General features: G+C 39.8%; 3 protein-coding genes across 5 annotated transcripts; all 3 read right to left on the bottom strand.

Moving 5' to 3' along the window:
- Positions 1–128: 128 nt before the first annotated feature.
- On the bottom strand, positions 129–2,749 carry RB195_002345 (uncharacterized protein; the record flags this gene model as incomplete). The annotated part of the gene is made up of 5 exons (XM_064199573.1): positions 129–207; positions 388–472; positions 580–662; positions 1,855–1,962; positions 2,703–2,749. 5 exons carry the CDS (start codon positions 2,747–2,749, stop codon positions 129–131), a joined length of 402 nt encoding a protein of 133 aa, XP_064055454.1.
- Positions 2,750–4,522: 1,773 nt separating this feature from the next.
- On the bottom strand, positions 4,523–5,557 carry RB195_002344 (uncharacterized protein; the record flags this gene model as incomplete). Of its 2 annotated transcripts, XM_064199572.1 has the most annotated exons (4): positions 4,523–4,694; positions 4,850–4,880; positions 5,299–5,442; positions 5,503–5,557. In XM_064199572.1, 4 exons carry the CDS (start codon positions 5,555–5,557, stop codon positions 4,523–4,525), a joined length of 402 nt encoding a protein of 133 aa, XP_064055452.1. The 2 variants fall into 2 exon arrangements, with proteins under 2 accessions (XP_064055452.1, XP_064055453.1); XM_064199571.1 differs by lacking the exon at positions 4,523–4,694 and having other exon boundaries at positions 4,792–4,880.
- Positions 5,558–6,812: 1,255 nt separating this feature from the next.
- RB195_002343 (uncharacterized protein) lies at positions 6,813–10,992 on the bottom strand (the record flags this gene model as incomplete). 2 transcript variants are annotated; one of them, XM_064199570.1, is made up of 13 exons in its annotated part: positions 6,813–6,954; positions 7,020–7,122; positions 7,232–7,294; positions 7,838–7,952; positions 8,227–8,319; positions 8,542–8,704; positions 8,759–8,859; positions 8,934–9,045; positions 9,182–9,282; positions 9,337–9,421; positions 10,272–10,374; positions 10,517–10,660; positions 10,920–10,992. In XM_064199570.1, the coding sequence occupies 13 exons, from the start codon at positions 10,990–10,992 to the stop codon at positions 6,813–6,815; spliced, it is 1,398 nt and encodes a 465-aa protein (XP_064055450.1). The 2 variants fall into 2 exon arrangements, with proteins under 2 accessions (XP_064055450.1, XP_064055451.1); XM_064199569.1 differs by lacking the exon at positions 7,232–7,294.
- Between the last annotated feature and the right edge of the window lie 6,800 nt (positions 10,993–17,792).

Genomic DNA, 17,792 nt, shown 5'->3' with positions numbered 1-17,792 from the left:
ATGGATTTTCCTAAGTACACACAGATTCCAAGATTCATTGTGAGAATGGCACTCTTACTGGATCAAAACCAAGACAACTATCTTTTTAACTATTCGTCTGACAAGAAAAGGGAACAATTCAATGAAATCTACGGCATCGTTCGTAATTGCTGAGCTTTCGTTTGGTCTTCCTCTTTTGGCGAATTCCCACATTTCTCGGCAGTAACTCTGAAAAACCTTAGTTACGTTAATGCATTAGGAACTTCTGGATCTTTCATTGATGTAAAGGATTCCTAAATAATTTACTACTGTGTCCGATCTTTCGGCAGTTTCAAAGGTCTCGCCAAATTTTCGGAAAATAATTTTAAGGGTAGCAAAAATGGTTTTATAAGTTGCAGTACTACATACATGATGAAATTTCGAGATTTTTTTTCTTCGTCCGTTCCAATGCATTTTATCCCAACTTCCATACCTCGGCCGATGTTCTCTGGAACTACAAATGAACAGTGTGGATGCGCTGTTTCGTGAACTGGTGCTATGATGCACAGATCATAGTCGGGCAAGTAGAGTCAGCACTAAGCGCGCGTGTACCAGCAGTACCTGCCATTCGGGGTTTTGCTGGTTCATTTTGAAAATGACCTTTCATGGTGCAATCATCTGATGCATCACCGTTTGCCCGAAATCTATAGGATCTGGTAAATTTATTGTTTTGAGAAAATCAAATAAGATCCTCTAAGACTACATCAAATGTTCGCTATAGGAAACTTTTGTGATGCATTTCCATGCAAAATGATTACAAAAAAAACTGCAGATCCATTATATGAGAATATGGGATCAGAATCGAAGCCATAGAGCAGAAATATTTTGCAAAGCAATCCGTCGAGCCGGATTCGAACCAGCGACCTAAGGATAGCCGATACTCTACAGTCCTCCGCTCTACCAACTGAGCTATTGACGGCTTCCCATTGTTTTAATATGTATTTTCGCAAAAAAAATACACAATATTCCTTCAGTCGATAATGAGGGCATAGATCCATGAAATTTACAAAGTTTTCGGGAGTGCGGGAGGCCTTTGCTTCATTCAAACTATAGCAGCTCTCATGCAATCGGGTTCTCATAGAACAATCTTCAAAAACGCATTTTTTCTCACCCCCGCCACAAGACCACCATCTTTTCTAAGCACATAATTTAGACATATAAACTACATTTATTTTGCTCTCCTTCATTCCATTCTTTTCTTATTTTTTTTTTTTTGGCCTCACCAAACATTCCAGACGTTTCAATCCTGCTTCAGAAAAGGATTGTTCTCAAAAGTCTGACTGAAACAGTTTTCTGCGTAGACGAAGAAAGGCAGAAAAGGGTGGAATAATAATGCAAGTTGTAACTTCTCCTCCTCACCTTTCTATGCCGATAAGAATAGATTAAACACGAATCCTACTGCAGTATAATAATTGTCAATGATTTGCGCTGTTGTGGGAGAAAGAGGAACGTTTCTGAATACGTAGCTCTTGTACCCAAATCGGCATTGCAGATTTACATGGGGCACTTGAACGTTATTGAAACTCCCTGTTAATCCTGGCACTTGGTGTTGGCGCCGAGTAGCCGACAACGCGCTGACGATCCTCTCACCTAACCATGGGTCAATTGTATTCGTGTACTTGTCCGGTGTTTCTCATTAATCATCTTGTTGTGTGTGCAATGAATACCGAGATCGCCGAGACGGACAACCGTAACCCGATTAGGGAAATTAGTCCCGTACTGTAAGCCTCTCCAGGTTGATTATTATTCGTAACTCCTCCTACCTTTTTTCGATCCAGCCCACTAGGTTTCGACGACATCACCGACCGAGCTCGACCAACCACATCATCAGCTCACCGGTTCTCCATAAATGCACACATCTCGTCCATGTCTACAGTAGACTCCTGCAAGCCCTGTGCTACGTAGTCCCTGCTATGAATCATGTGATTCTGTGCTGCTCCGTACCTAAGCACTACTGCGTTCGAATCATTCACGGTTCCCCATTCGGTAGCATACTCACTCGTATAAACTTCAACTTATTCATCCGTCGAGTCATCTAGATCCTCTGCAATCTTGCTTTGCATCTTTAACGAAGTGCAGCAGTTTTTTTGCAAAGGACGTCCTCATTCCTTCAGAAACCGAAAACTTCATTGCTTTCCCCGCTGTTAGTTGTATTTTTCCTGGTAGGCGATAAATGCACCTTAACTGCGGGGAAACAGTGTTGTTTAATTTGTTATCTCCTTAATTCTTTGAGAATTTCGTTATTCAACCTTTAATTATGTACCAATTAGCGAGACGAGAGGCACAATTATAGTTGCAACATATCGACACTCGCCGCAGTTTGTAATTTCATTCTGCTGTCGAATTGAGTGCGGAGCTCGTTGATAGTATCCTCACAGCATAGAACAGCAATAAATTAATATCAAACCTTCTAACAAGAAAATTTCAACAAAGATTTTTAAGATCTTCTACTACTATGTAGGGACTGGCGCGTACCTTTGCAGATTACGGTCGAGTTAACAGCGGCAGCGTCTGCTCAGGTTGTCCCACTACCGAACAAACGCTCTGACTGGTCTCCACAGCAGCAACTACTTGCTGCTGCAAAGTTTCGCTCTTTCTCGATAGGTAGCTCTATTTTATTTCTGATGAAAAGGTACAAGTTATGCCCCAAGCGTTTAGAAACTCCTAAAACTGACAATACGTACCAATTCGGCTGCATTCTTGAAGAGATATTCTCGAAGATATTGTCCATTCAGAGGATCTTCAGCTGGTTCTACTCAGGCGCAGCTCTCGTAGTCCTCTTCTGCCTCGATGAAAACGCATGCACGCATTCGAAATACCCGCACGTACAACGTCAGTGTTTCCAGTTGTGTTTATAGTTTTTTTAAGGTTTTCTTAGCTAGTTTTTGTGTGCTCTCCAAAATTTCTGGTCGGTTTTCTCTATTATTTAGGTAAAGCATAAAAAAAATCAAACTAGTGAGTGTCGCTACGATTTTTATGCGAACTGTATTACGCGAGTAGCAAACACACTGCGTTTGGAGAAGAGTTGAATATCAGAAGACACTTCAGTACTGCCTAATACACTAAATTAGATGTATTTGTGGCATTGGTAGCTTGAAGTGCATTAATTTGTGTTTATGTATAGAAGTGTCTGGTGTATCAGTGCGCTCTAGATCCGCCGCGTTCAATTCAAAGTGCGCGAGCCACAAAATTCTCGACTTATCGTAAGCGATTCCGTCCTCTATTTTACTAGACACCCCCGGAACACACGTAATCCACAGCAAGTGGGTCAACCAACACTCGATAATGCTTGGTGTTTAAGCTAAGGATGGATATCTCGATCGTTTTGACGAGAGGAGGACCTCCATTTTCAAAAATCACGTTTCCTTATTCAAAAGATTGTTCGGTTTCAACCATAAAGTGACATTGGTGTCCGAACCCTTCGGTGAGTAATCGCTGCTTGGACTTTGCTTCCACATTTATTACACACTAACAGTTCCATTTCCCAAAATATTCCAAGTTTCAGAGAGGAGTGGCAAATAGAGTTCGTATAAAAAGCACCATCCAGGATGCTCCAACAATATGCAGCGGAAACAATCACAACAAGAATGCCGAAGTTTGTTACTCAGGGATCATCTCGATGAAAACCCCGTTTTGTGCAGAGCTACCATAATTCAGCGCAAATTCCCCGCAGTTAGCTGAATTTGTCCGTTAGTGGCGATAAATGCATCTTAACTGCGGAGAAGTTCGCCAACGATTAGCTCTGTGCCCGCGCAGAACTCGAGAAAACACTGCCCACACTCTACAGTTCCTGAAATTTTCTTTTTTTTATATTTGTTGCTTCGTCTCATAGCTAGTATTGAGGAGATCCTAACCTCGAGATTTTCCCCCAACACTAGCATGGGGGTAATCTCTAAGAACTATGCGATGACATCTCCATCCTTGTTTTACAGATTCAAAACAGTTATTCCTGAAAATGCTTCCCCTGTAAATTTACAAATGTTGATTTCTTCTTCTGCATTTTTATCCTGTGGTCTACTTGTTGCATGCTCATTTATAGGATAATCAGTGACCGACAGACGTTTTATGAGAAAAATCACCAGGCATGGGTCTCCAGGTTTGAAGTTGCTTCAAAATTGGCACTGCAGAATACGGTCTTGCGACAGCAGCTCAGCGCGAAAACTATCACAGATTTTTGCTCCGGCTGACGTTTTTTATTTATTTATTTTTTGTCCTCTAAACATAGTGAACCAAGGAATCATACGGACTTGTTTAATCCTTGTTGCTCTGCAAGATGTGATGTAGCAAAGAGATGGCTCACAAACAACCTGAGAGAGAAGGATCACGTGAATCCCAATCTGAAAAATCTTTTTTGCAATTGGCCTCTTGATGGTAAATGGTCATTTTTAATCATTAACATTAAATTTATGGCAGTTGTCCAGAATCTGCCAACGTTTTGCTGACTAGCATGCTGGAATCGCAGGATAAAGTGAGACAACTCCTCACAGGAGCGTTCGTGAAGCATTTACTCCCAGAAGTCTCCAAATGGTCGTCCACCAGTGGTGTCAGTGGTTCTTGTACATCCGCGTTCAATGAGTGCTGAACGCATGGGCAAGCAAATTTCGTTGTCAGGTTGCTCAGAGGTTATCCAAAGCGGTGTCCGCGAACCATGAACTAAAGATGATGTAGGATTGCGTCTGTGAACCGTTTGAAAAGCAGTGAAATGAAGATAAAAAAGCGCTACTCAAGTCAAGTCGTTGGTTGTTCACAAGTGCAAAGAGCTTTCACTTTATTTCAAGAAGTAAACATCGAAACATTTTTAACACACATCCCAAGAGGTATATTGTCCCACCGTCCATCTACACATGTCGTTGAAGTTTCTCCTGAAAAAAGTCGATGGATGATCAACGCTCGTGCATTTTAAGGCTATTCGACCCAGTAGCTAAATGAACTAGTGTCACTATGTCAGTGGGGTACTCTTATTTTGATTTTCCTTCGCTGTATTTTTGGTCTTTTTATCCTTTAGAAACGCTTGCTATGCTACTGATATGAACCGATGAGAACATGCTCAAAATTCTTTTCATGTTTTCATGTTCTGGACTACATTTACAAGCATTTTGCACTATCGCTCCTCATTTCTTGTGTTTTATCCCAAACATTCATTGCATATGTACGTATAAAGTTGGAGGTTTCCCACATAAAATTGACAGAATATGTAAATGTAGCTACATTTCAAACAGTCGTCCTGTTTCGCACTGAAGACGACAAACAAAGGAAAGAAGTTCTTCTCAGATGACCCACCCTCCGCTACCGTATCGAAGTTGCAATTCAGTTTAGCCACGGTTCCTTCGCTCAATGGTTCTTGAGGTAGAACGTAAATGCTGTTCTTGCCGTAGTACATCAGTCGTGCAGTAGGAGTGTCCGGTAGCGGTTCGCATGATTTTCCTGGACGCATTTCCCGCTGTTTCAATAAACAATGAATAAATAGCGCTGACTTACCCATACCTGCTTGACTGGGAATGAAGAACGCTAGAATTAAGACAAACGATAGATTTTTCATGGCTTTAATTGCTGTCCGGATTTCGCTTCTACAATTTGTTATCGTGGCAATGCGAACAGAGGGACCTTGAGATAAGTTTTCATCAAAGTGAAGAAGTTCACAAACAGAAAATCCGTAGCTGAGAATTTAAATTGATCGAATGGACCCTGAAGTTGGGCAGAAAAAGTGGTGATAAAGATCGAGAAGTGATTTGTCCCTGAATGGAATGATTTGAAGAATGAATAAACCAACGACTGTTGGGACGAGTGAGATATACGATCACGTGGAGCGTGTGTTGTCAAGGAAATCTGGTTTTCCCCCCGCGGTAATCCTCCTTAATATTGCTGCGCAATTCCGTATTTACAAAGGACAACAATCACTCCATTATGAAAAGAGGAGAGAGGAGATTGAGGCATTAAAATCGCAGTAGAAGAGAGTTAAGGCGTTGCGGTAGAAAAAAAAGCAACCTATCAGGTCACAAAAGGTATCACATATGTTTCTTTTCACGATCGTTAGTATTTTTAATTCGCAGCGATTCGAGTTCTTCGCCAAAAAAACCAACAATCTGTCTTATCGATGCACGGAGACTACTGACTACACTGCCGACTATATTGTTAGTTAGGATATTTTTGTTGTCGAATAAAAGATAAAAACAAGATTCGCACGAAACTTGCGGGACCACCTAATATGAAAAATGGGTTCGATTTTATCACTTTTCCCCATATTTGAACGGGATTAGAAGGATTGAAGGAAGAATAGCTCCTGAATCGAATAAGTTCCACAAGGGAATTTCGCTGTAGTTCTTTTAAGTGCTTCACAACGACTGCGACATCAAAAAATGTTGTAGAAATTTGTTGTGAGTGGGTTTGTGGTAAGCTCCTAGGAACTCTCTCGCATATGTGAGTTCAGTACTCCGCTTTCAAAATACGACCTTCTCATCGATAGAAATACAAACACCTCAGACTCCCTCAGGATGTGACTATTACTAAAGATCCAGGTTTATCCTTCGAGTAGGTCGTGCGTGGGAAGCGGAGTACAAATTAGGCTCTGATAAACCACTGTTCGAATGCGCAACGTCGGATCTTGCTAATCCTAGTCGCTGGATTTCGATTCAGCGTCTTTAAAGTTCCACTTTTTCGAACTTTGAGAACCATAACGATTTTTCTTAACGAATTCCCTCTGGCGGTGTCTGTGGCTAGGATCTTCTACATAGCTCTCCATAGAACTTAACGGTATCACGGCATTTTTTTGATAACGCAAGCTTATTTGAAAATATTTACAATAGCATAACAACAACAACAACAACAACAACAGCGATTGCGACGTCCACAAAAGACGCACGATTGATCGATGCATGTAATTTTGCTCGTACAGCAACTCGGGTGTCACTTGTGAGGACGTCATCGATTCGTAGAATTCTAGGAGAAACCAAAGTAATTCTAGCGTAATGTAATTAATACATGGGAGAATTGTGAAAATTTACCTTCCACATGACGTGTTGCAATCGTCGATTCGTAACAGAGAACACATCAAAGTGTAGACATCACACAACTCGAGCGGTCCTTTATGATAACCTTTGCGGAACACTGAACGACGCTTTTATCAAATGTGGGATGTTGTTCGGAAAGAAAGAAATAAGCAGGGAAAAACAGAAATAAACAAAAACATGGATTATGAATGTAGCAAGGACCCCACAAGAATGACTTCTGCTGTGGAGTTGTTCTGCGATGACCACTCCAACACAAAAACAGTGGAGACCTATGTCAAAAATCGATGTGGCAAGCGTTGTGTTATCGAATCGATAAGGACAATAAAAAGTAAAGTCGAAGTCATGGGCGTAACACTCCACTTGGGATGCGCCAACGCGTTTTCATGGAATTCGTAATCGTTGAGGTTTTGGGACGCGTGTTGGCCTATACAATGACTTCTGGGCCAGCCGATGATCAAGTTAATGTTTTTATCCCCCCAGACAAGTCTAGTACCAATTTATCGACCTGGGAGGATGAAAGGCTTGGCTTGCATTAGGGCGGTTTCGAACCATCGACCGTGTGGCTACAACGGACTTCTAACCGACTGCGCCACACCCGACTGCGCCATATCCTTAAATGCTTAGCATATCCTAAATGTTAGCTAAACCGTGTAGGTGTGTTAGATTTAAATTCAAATTCCTCATTGGTTAGCAAACTAATCAGGAATAAATGACATCAAGAGAAGTACTCCATCATCAAAAAACGTTAACATTTATAAAGAGCGTCCACAATCTCGGCTCTTGCCTTACGTGCATTATAGAGAAGTTCTTACCCGGTCCATAAGCAAGGAACACTCCCAACATGTCTGGATAGTGATTGTTGTAACCGCTCATTCCAGCCTTGATCTCGTTAGGAGTCGCCGGTGGTATCTGCTTCCCAAAATCTCGCTGAAAACTTTGAGTTGGTCATGAACTGCTTGATAGATGTCATTCCATCCAAACATCGACAGAAAATGATCAAAGAATGAGGAAATGATAAGAATGTGTATAGCTGTTGTAAGAGACACTAATGTTCTCTGCAAAGAAAAAAAATAGTATTGTTTAGAAAGGTATTGGTAAAGACTAAACCGATTAGAACCTAGGTTATAGGAACTTAGAAAAAACTCCAAAAAGAACTCAAAAAAAGGAAAAAGAAAAAGAAAAAAACCGCAGTATCGCTTACAGTAACAATAGCATAACCAGGTTGTGCCACAAGCACCAAATCGGGAACAGTCGAGGATTTTTTGTAATGGTACCATTCCGGCAAATCACCCACCTGAAATCATATTCTTTATGAAGCAAAAAATATGAAAACATAGAACAGCTAAGGAAATGAAATCTAGAGTTGGCGAAGGGTATGTCCAACCGGGTGGACGCAACGCGTCCGCCGCTGTGCACTCTTCTCCCGCTCGATCACCTTCGACACTTCAAGGAGAGGTCAGCAATGCTCTACTGAGATAGCACAAGGCGAAGGAGTTTGAGAAAAGACCATAGTCACCTTAGGAGCAGTATAGTAGATTTTCACGTTTGGAATTGGTGTGTGATTCCTCAACTGCGAGTAAACTTGATGTGTTTTCCCAGGCTGTGCGATCAGCTGCTTCACAGCTCCACTTCCAATCGTCACCTGCAGCAATTCCATAGGGAGGTAGTCATCCAAAACCCTTAACAGAAGGTCATTTTTCTTGAATTCGTCACTTAAAATTTCCAACTCTCACCTTATATTTCTTCTAGGAACATCAACAAGACCATGAGGTGAGACCACTATCACATTTAAATCAATTCGTTCGCGAGCTTGTGCGGTGAGCCGTTCAAGAGCCTGTAGGGGAATTATCTAGTCCATTTTTTTCCTGTGTACACGTAAGTGTAGTCACTGCAAGTTCTAAACGGCACCTGTTGAAATTGATCTACTTCTGTAGCAGTTCGTTCGTTTGATCTCTTTGGACCAATACTAGCTATCTGTTCACGAATATTCGGATGATAGACCAGCACCAAATCGTGGGACCTGAAAATACCCGACAATCATAGTAAAATTGGTATAAGGAAGCAAAAAATTAGGCCTAAAATCGACTTAGCTTCTAAAAATAGAAAACAAATTTGTCAGAGAGCAGACCAATCAGTAGGTGGCTGCTAAACCTTACATTGTTGCCTCGACGACGATCTTCGCTATCCGTTCATCCGCAAATGTCAAGCCGTCTTCCCGTGGTGGAATGCATAGGTGGGGTGCTGGCATCCAATTCACCTTAAATGAAACAGTGAATGACGTCCAAAGACACATAATCGCAATGGGACCTACGTTACATTCCGGAAAGAAAAACATAGCAACTGATGCTTTTGCTTCAGTAGCTGTCACATAGATAGGATCAGTCATCCACCATTCACTGAAGAAATGATTAAATGCAGAAGTAATCATCTCCTTTTCACATTAGCGCTGCTCCTGCGATATTTTATTTGCGATATTTTCAGTTTTAAAAAGACCGAAGTGTAAATCTTCTTTGTGCAATATGAATGAAATCAGATTGGTTGGTTTACATACATAACAAAAAAAAAACATAACAACAGCAAAAAGATGCACAAAGTGAGAGAAAAATAGACTGGATTGAAGTGAGACCTCTGGATGAACGCTAAGTGAGATAGACAACTAAGCGTAAATGTGATTTTCAAACTCTTCACGCTCTCCTGGGTACTTCTGTAAAAACGGGACTAATGAAATTGTCAGAAGGAAGAAGATAATTGCATTGCATCAATCTCATACTTACAAGTGAAGCTAAAGTGACGCTTGTTCCAAGGGGAAAATCTTTGTTCAGCACAGAAATAGGAACTTTTTAATGACTTTTTTGTAGCAGATTTTATACGCCAGAAGTTCAATACTTCTGTATTCGCAGCGTCCAAATACTTAAACAAATATTCAGATAGGAGAGTCTACTAGGCATAAGTGTGCTATATGTTGTTAGTTGTTATATAAATTTGTGATGTAATTTGTTAATAATTTTTTAGTTGTAATTGGAATTGTAATTGCAATGTAAGTTGTTATATAAATTTGGAAAATGTTTAAATAGAAAGAAGCACCAAAATAAGTGTTGCTATTTTTAATTGTTATTATATTTGATTGATCTAAACATAAGACATATGTAGCAGTAAAGATGCATTTGCTCCTAAATCCTCCTTAAGCTCCAGATTACTCCGAAGCACATGGCGAAGAAGAAACAACAGGAACTTCCTCAAATATACCTCTTCTTGAAATCGGAATCTAGTGTGAAGTTCAGAAATTCCTGACCGGTCCTCCAGTTAAAAACAAAATCGTTCATCATTCCATGTTTGCGCGGAAGTACCCCTTAAAACGAAGAAAGAGATAAATCACTCGATTTTTCTAAAAATCCTGCTGTTTAATTTATCAGGGAAGTTGTTCTCTTGTAGGCAACATTTTGCTTTCCAGAAGCTTTCCAATAACCTGTGTTGAAAGAGAAAAATTTCACCTGTCAATAATGTATGGCGATTAGGTAAAGGTAGCGTGGGAAATACAGGGAAAAGCCGGGTTGACCATACTCCTTCCTCTTCAAATAGTCGTAATCCAGAAAGATGAGAAAATCGATGAAAATGTGCTCCACTGAGACCTTCAGCTGCAAGTTTGTGAATAGAAACATAGTCATTTCTATTATACAGATTGAGTCCATCGCTCTGCGGACGGACGTGGCTTTTGAGAATGAATTGAGAAAAAAATAAATAAATAATAGATCGATCTGGGAGATGGGATTGGAAAAGGGAAAAGGGAAAACAAAATGGGAAAAGTTGTTTCATTCTCAAAAAATGCTAACGAGTTCAGGGCTGTTCCCAGGAAATAAAATTTCACAATCTTCTTTAGATCACTTCTGTTCTCACCTATAATGACGACAAGCTTCTGTGTATCTATGAGTCCGAAAAGCGAAAGCAATAAACAAAGGGAAGTAATCATCGCCTCCCGAGCTCATCCAGCATTCCAGAAAATGACACTGAAAGCAGATTTGGTATGTGAAAATATTTTATTGAAGTTAACAACATAAGCTTACGGCGAACAACGAACGCACAACGCAATATCCGATATTCAAGGTGGTATGGGAAAAATATAACGGACATATCAAATGATTCACTCGAATCCAAAAGGCTTTGTTTTTGTAAAGAATTGGACCAGAAATTTATCTGGAAATTTATGTAAAATGCAGCCACAGGATGAATTTGCTTAGCTTATTGGTGCATGTTGCTTGACGAAAAAATGTACATTGAGCAATCGTGAAAATTGTTTATAAAAGTTTTAGTTCGACAGTGCATTTTAAAATTAACTACATACATTGTGCCACTTTCATCAATATAAAAACTGAAACATTTCGAATACGAATGAATAGACTTTTTACTTACCAAGTGTATCGCAAAGTTTACGTACAAACGCGCAGAACCACTACGAGAACAATTCGAAGTTAACGGATCGCGAAACTCAGGATTAAAGATTAAGGCGAAACTGAATTAATGCTGAGATTGTCCGCGTAATATAAATAAGAAGAAGAAAAACAAATTTGTAACCAACTTATTTATCTGGGCTGTTTAAACTTGGAACCCATATTTATCCTGGCATTGGATCCTTCATTGTTGATTTTTATAGTGTGCTCAAACTCCTACTCTAAACAATGAGTTCAAAGCATTTCCATTTTTGCAATAGAAGGTAGAATGGAATGCATTTCCTCAAAAAAGTTGGGTTTGCTCCTATTTGGATAAAAAGTGAAAGAATTCACGCGGAACGTCTTTGTTCCAATTTTTCTCCTTATTTATCTTTTTTGCTCCTTTCTAATCCGTTCCAACCAGCAGATTGTTGCCCTATCAAGCCACGAGATGAAGAAAAGTTGCACGGAGTTTCTGCTTCATTTCGGATGTATTTTCCCGACAGCAAATGTTGTTCATACTCAATGACAGTTTGCTTTCGCTTCTATTCCGGCTTATTCTGCAGAGTTTTTATCTTGAAAGATAGAGATAGAGGTATGAAATGTGCTAAATCAGTATTTTTTGATTCGAAAGATGCGCCGTATACATATTTCTTTGGAGATTCCAACGCTGTTGTGGTGTTGTACAATAAGAAGAACAGGAACGAATCATGTGGTTGAAAGCGACATTTGAGAGATGTTCGGTCTTATTCAGATACCTAAGAGGTGCTAATTGTGAAGACCACCCAAAGCTTCTTCATTTGCTTCTCTTCAGGTTCGTTTCTTTTTGTATGTATGCCATAATCATCGACAAAGAGTGGGACACAGGTCGAGGGAAAGATTAATAAAAAGTGAAAGAACTAACTAATAAACTCAAGTGTTCGACATCCAGTGGCAAATCGTCTGAGTAAACAGCGACAAAAATTGCATAGGAAAGAGACTTAAGCTGCGGAGCGACTCATCATAAGACGAACGAAAATGCTGTCGCAGTTTTTGACACAACAAATGGTGTTGAGAAAATCAGAGAAAAGAGGGCTGAGAAGGAATAAAAAAGTGACAGAAGCCACTGAAGAGAAACAGCTTTGTGTAGGATACGTATGTCTGAAATTTGCACCTTCCTCTAAGTCTGGGATTCCTTCCCCCAGTGATGAGACGAGCCGTTGTTGACTTAGCTTCCGAAAAAAGAGCTCTGCAGGAAACGCAAAGCAAGAAGGCCAAAAAGGTTTGCCGTGGTTCTTTAAAACCTTCTATTCATAGCTTATTGATTATCTCATCACGTAATTAATATTCATCTAAAATATCAGTACTAGTGAGAAAAAGTGCAGTAAAACTGCAGAAAAACAACCATATCTAAAATTAAAATCAAAAACAGAAAAGTAACAGTAACAAGTAAAGTAACAATATTGGAATGCTCGAAGACCATTATCAAGTTCGCGGTCTAAATTTCGCACAAAATATCAAACATCTCATTTTATATATCTAATTAAGTCGTGTGTTTCAATAGCACATTGTCGGCTATAGTAAAAAATATGCCTGAGAAGAGAAAGAAAACGGGAAAGATGTGTAGGATTTCTCAGATAAGGAAAGGGCAAAATGGGTATGTTTCCAGAAACGAATGGTTCCCGAAGCCAAGTACGAAAATCTGCTGTTACGATGTTGGTAAAATGTCCGCCGAAGGTAAATCTAATGAGACACTCAAGAAGCACGCACGGAAAGGTGCTTGAGGGCCGTCTCGAGCGGAACAAACAACATCGTTGTCGCCGTTACACAAACGAACATTCTAGAAACTCACCCGCGAAATCTCCTTCTACGGCCAACACAGAAAATCTAGGATTTTTCTGGGCGAATTCTCTTTCTGAACGCCGACGATGACCTTTGGGGAACTCACTGAGAATGTTCTGCCGCCAGGCGACAGCTCGTCGCCGGCGGCTGTCAATTGTCTCTTACGCATTACACTCAAGTACCCTCATACATTATTGAGATGCGATTAATTACAACAGGAATGGGATGAGAGCAGAACGGCAACACAGATAGGGCCGCACACTGGGATCCTGACAAGTAGACTCCGAATAAGGAGCACACGGGAGAGCGCCAACGGCAAATGCCAGCACTAAAGATTGACTTTATCAGCAAAATAAAAATATATGGTGAAATCGTAAAGGATGGCGAGCTAATTAAACAAATAAACGTACAAAGGAGGCGATTAAAAGGAAAGAGCTCATAATGACTACAGAATGGAATGATGGAGATGCACATAAAACGATAAGAAACAAGGACGGTGACTTTACAGTTACGCCTACATGTAGTAAGTTATTATGGGAGCAACCGAATCGCTTGAGCCTATGATTCCATTCATAAACAAGAAGTCTGACGAAAGATTCTTAGCGTTTTTTGAGACGCTAAATTAGTTTTAAGGAAGGAAATTGATAAAATGAAGAACAAAGAGACTAAAAAGTGCACAGACTCATAGTGGGAAGCTATTATAGTTATTACATAACGTATATGGGTTAGTACATTTTAATCGCACAAAGCGAAGACGCCTTTCACGTCTTCTTTGAAGCATGTACGTTTTGCTACTGCTCAGCGAATACTAAAGCACTGGATGTCCAAGCAAATCCTCTGCATAGCAGTGGTCCAAATCCTCGCCAACTTGCTGAGCACCCAAGGACAGCTATCAATTGACACATATGCACAGGATATGTAGAACCGCAAAAAAAACTATGAAAACACAAACTGCTATGACTTTTTCGAGGATGTAAATGGATATCATGTTTGAAGTGGATGCGACAGCTGTACGCCGCTAGGTAGTCACACTTGTCAATGAATGAAAAAATGGAGAGAGGGAGAGACTCCCGTTGGTGGAAATGCATAGAAAGAGTTGGGTGAGGGGAAGAAGCATCATTCACTGGAAGCAGAGTCAGGAAATAAGAAATAGGAAATGAAACTAGGCAAATCCAGGAGCTGTCAGTCCTTGTACAGTGTATAACAGAGGATGTGAATGGACATGTACATATATGAACTTGTGCGGAAAAAAATACGTACAGGTCCATGATCCACTAACGAAGACGAAAGTGCATGGATTTTTTCGAAAAGAAATCTAATATACTTGGTACAAAAGAGACCACAGAGCCCAATCAAACATTCATTGTACCTGTTGTTATTTATTTGTTTTGTTCATCGGATGAAGAACACAGTACGCGTAGAAGTACGAGTACAAATACGTAAATACATAGCTAAAGCCTACCTCCTTTAATATTAGCTTTCCTGAGCAAGCGAAAAGAACCTCGAGAAGAAAGTCTGCATAATTCGTGATTTTTCTGCAAAAGAAAGAAATGACGAGTCTGAAGAAGTTATTGTCACTGAGTGATAATCAAGCAGTTCCAACTCCTCGAAGATTAGTGGCACCATAATTTAATTTTAAGTCAACGTTAATAGCTACCATTAAGTAGCAGAAGAATTCCTCTGTAGACAGTAACCCAAAAAGAAGCGCTTACACTGAGAAAAGGGCTAAGAAAAAACTACTAGAAAGAAAGAAAATGTGAAAAAAAAACAAAAATTGGTCTAATTTCAAAAAATTAAAACAGAAATTCCTTTGAAAAAATACCTACCAGATAGTTAGTATAAATGAGACATTTCTACATGTTACAAACATTTATGGGCATTGAAAGGTAACCTACATAGAAGGGTCGTATGCATTGGATGTCGTTGACTTGGGATCAAAGTTCTAAAGAGAAATCAGAAGTCACATTTGCTTAAATAGAACTCAGAACAAGATTTTGCATGCATTCTTCAGCCAGCTGTGTACCCCTGAAAAGGAGAAGACGCTTCGCACTTCGATGGCCAGCGACTGGAATTTATCGCGTGGAAAATCTTGAGGATTTGTAGTGTTTTTTAGCGCATGGGGGCAGAATGGTCGGTTCTACATGTTAAATAAAGAAACGGGCTGATAAAGACAGTAAATTTTTGTTTTTGGTTCTGTTTTCTATTTCCACTAAATTCTTGAAAACAGCTTGCGTAAGCAAGACTTTATGGAGCAGAAAGTTGAACAAGAATTAATAGCATGAAGATTTGTGTATGTAAAAAGATGGTTTTTTTCCAAAGGGATTTAACAGGAAGGTCTTCTTTGAAGTGAGGGCACCAACAACCCGAAAAGTAGTGACAATGTGGAAAACTATCGAATAATTCGAACGTTCACTCCATCATGCTGTTAATTGGCCAGCCAACTCACTAACGGTGACGCCTATTGAAAAGCGTTGAAGGCAGAACGAGGGTGAAGGGACCAATTATGAGGATATTTCAAGCCCGTAATACTCGACGAATAGCTCTTGACTGATGTGCCGCATGTCGCAATTTACGTCAAACCATGAAAAATGAACATTTCGTTCGAATTTATGGAATACATTGAAGTGTACACGCTTCAAAATTGTCATTTATTCATGCATATGAGATGTGGACGTATTTCAGGGTCCTGCAAAAAAGCCGATCTTTCCTCTGACGCTACCTACAATTGTGGACTACCAGTAGCAGAAGTTCCCTAGACGGAAAAAGCTGTGTGACATTAAAACATGAAAACTGAAAAACGTGAGTAGATGAGAAAATGCGGATCGACAACGGGCTTTAATTCGATTTCTCACCTACGCTTCGTAGAGATTTTCTAAACACATTTGTTTTTGATCTAGATGCTTATGAAAAATTTTACCTACATACATTTCGACTACCGCAATGCTTTAGGGAATATTATTTTCTAGCGGGCTTCCCAAAGTTCTTAATTCTCATTTTTGAAACAGTTTTTGAATATCTCCTTTCTTCAAATTTCCAAGATGACAAGATCTGAGGAATATTCTATCTGAAATATAAAAACGGAATATATAAAATAGTATTATATAACGTTCTAGGACAGTGTACATAATCTGCTGGGCAGAACGAGGCGCGAAGGTTTCACCCATTAGCAGCGAACAGTTGAGCTGACTAGCAGCAAGGCATCACGTAATTCTTGCAAAACAAGTTTACGTCTATAAATAATTGTCCTCTCATGATAGTTAATGAGCGCCTCCCGAGTTACGTAAACTGATGGAATCAGACTTTGCGGGAGAACGACGTAACGTTCGTCTTACCATAACTTGGAATAAGAAGCTGAAGTCATTTTTCATGAAGCACTGTCAGGGTTGGCTTTGATGATTACATGATAAGGACTTGCTGAAGCGGTAGAATAGACTGAAAAAAGAGGATTTTCAGGAATAAAATTATAATAAATTTCGCTACATAATGCTAAATACATAAGGAAGAAGAGAAGGCAAAGTGTAGGAATCTGTTCCGTATGCGGTTGCAGTCGGAATAATTTTGCATGCAGCTGACATATTTTGGTTGTTAAATGTGTTGGTCAACACTCTCTTCTTGGATAAACTTTGTTCTCCTGAGTCAAGCGAGAAAACTGGGAGCCCTCCTGGCTAAACAGGTCCGCTGGATACACACTTAGATGGAGTTCGCCTGACCTACAGGCTTCAAATAGATATGGAAACCATTAGATTCCCACCTTGTTTTATCGACACGTACATGGTCACTGAGTCACTGTTAGATTTCCAGGAATGTCCCTGAATTTTAAGGCATCGGTAATCAGCGAGCAGTTTGCGCACCTGGTCCAGTAATTAGTCGGCAGGAAGATCAGCAATGTGTGATGCATAGATACTGTACCATATTTCAGAGCAACTCCATTCAATGTATTTATTATTTTCCAAGTTTCAAAATTTAAATTTCTAAAACAAATTATTTCTAAGAAACAAATTCATTGAGTTGACTCTTTTTAAAAGAATTAGTTTTAAAAAAGTTCTGTCCAAACTGCGCGAATGATAGTATGTATCTCTTCAATAGTAACTTGTTTACGAAGACTAAGAGTTGAAGAAGTCAAAGAGGCAATGATGCAGTGCGTGCATCGGCGAAATATTATGATTAATTCAGAGTTATTCGAAGACGAAGTGAAGATTCGTAACGCAGTAAGAATTGTGTAGGAAAAGAAGAAAGACAAGAAGTACTTGTTGAGCAGAAATACAGCTTTAGGTACAAACGCTCGTTACGCAAGAGATTTTCTTTCTAGAGAAAAAGTTCTGTTCTTGACGAAATTTTGAAGCAGGCATCGGTGGAAGAACACTTTTGAAGGTTAGTTAAATTTGCCTGAAAACCTAACGGGTCGATACGAATGTCTAGGAGACACGAATAACGGAAAGAAAATACGGAAAAGGGCTGCAATGACAACATATTTTTACGCGGGATCGGCGAGGTAAGTCACACCCACAACAGAAAATTATGT

Source organism: Necator americanus, chromosome IV (assembly GCF_031761385.1).
Source record: "Necator americanus strain Aroian chromosome IV, whole genome shotgun sequence".
Taxonomy (NCBI): Eukaryota; Metazoa; Nematoda; class Chromadorea; order Rhabditida; family Ancylostomatidae; genus Necator; species Necator americanus.
Note: the sequence above shows the minus strand (reverse complement) of the source record. Positions and strands in the feature narration are given on the sequence as shown.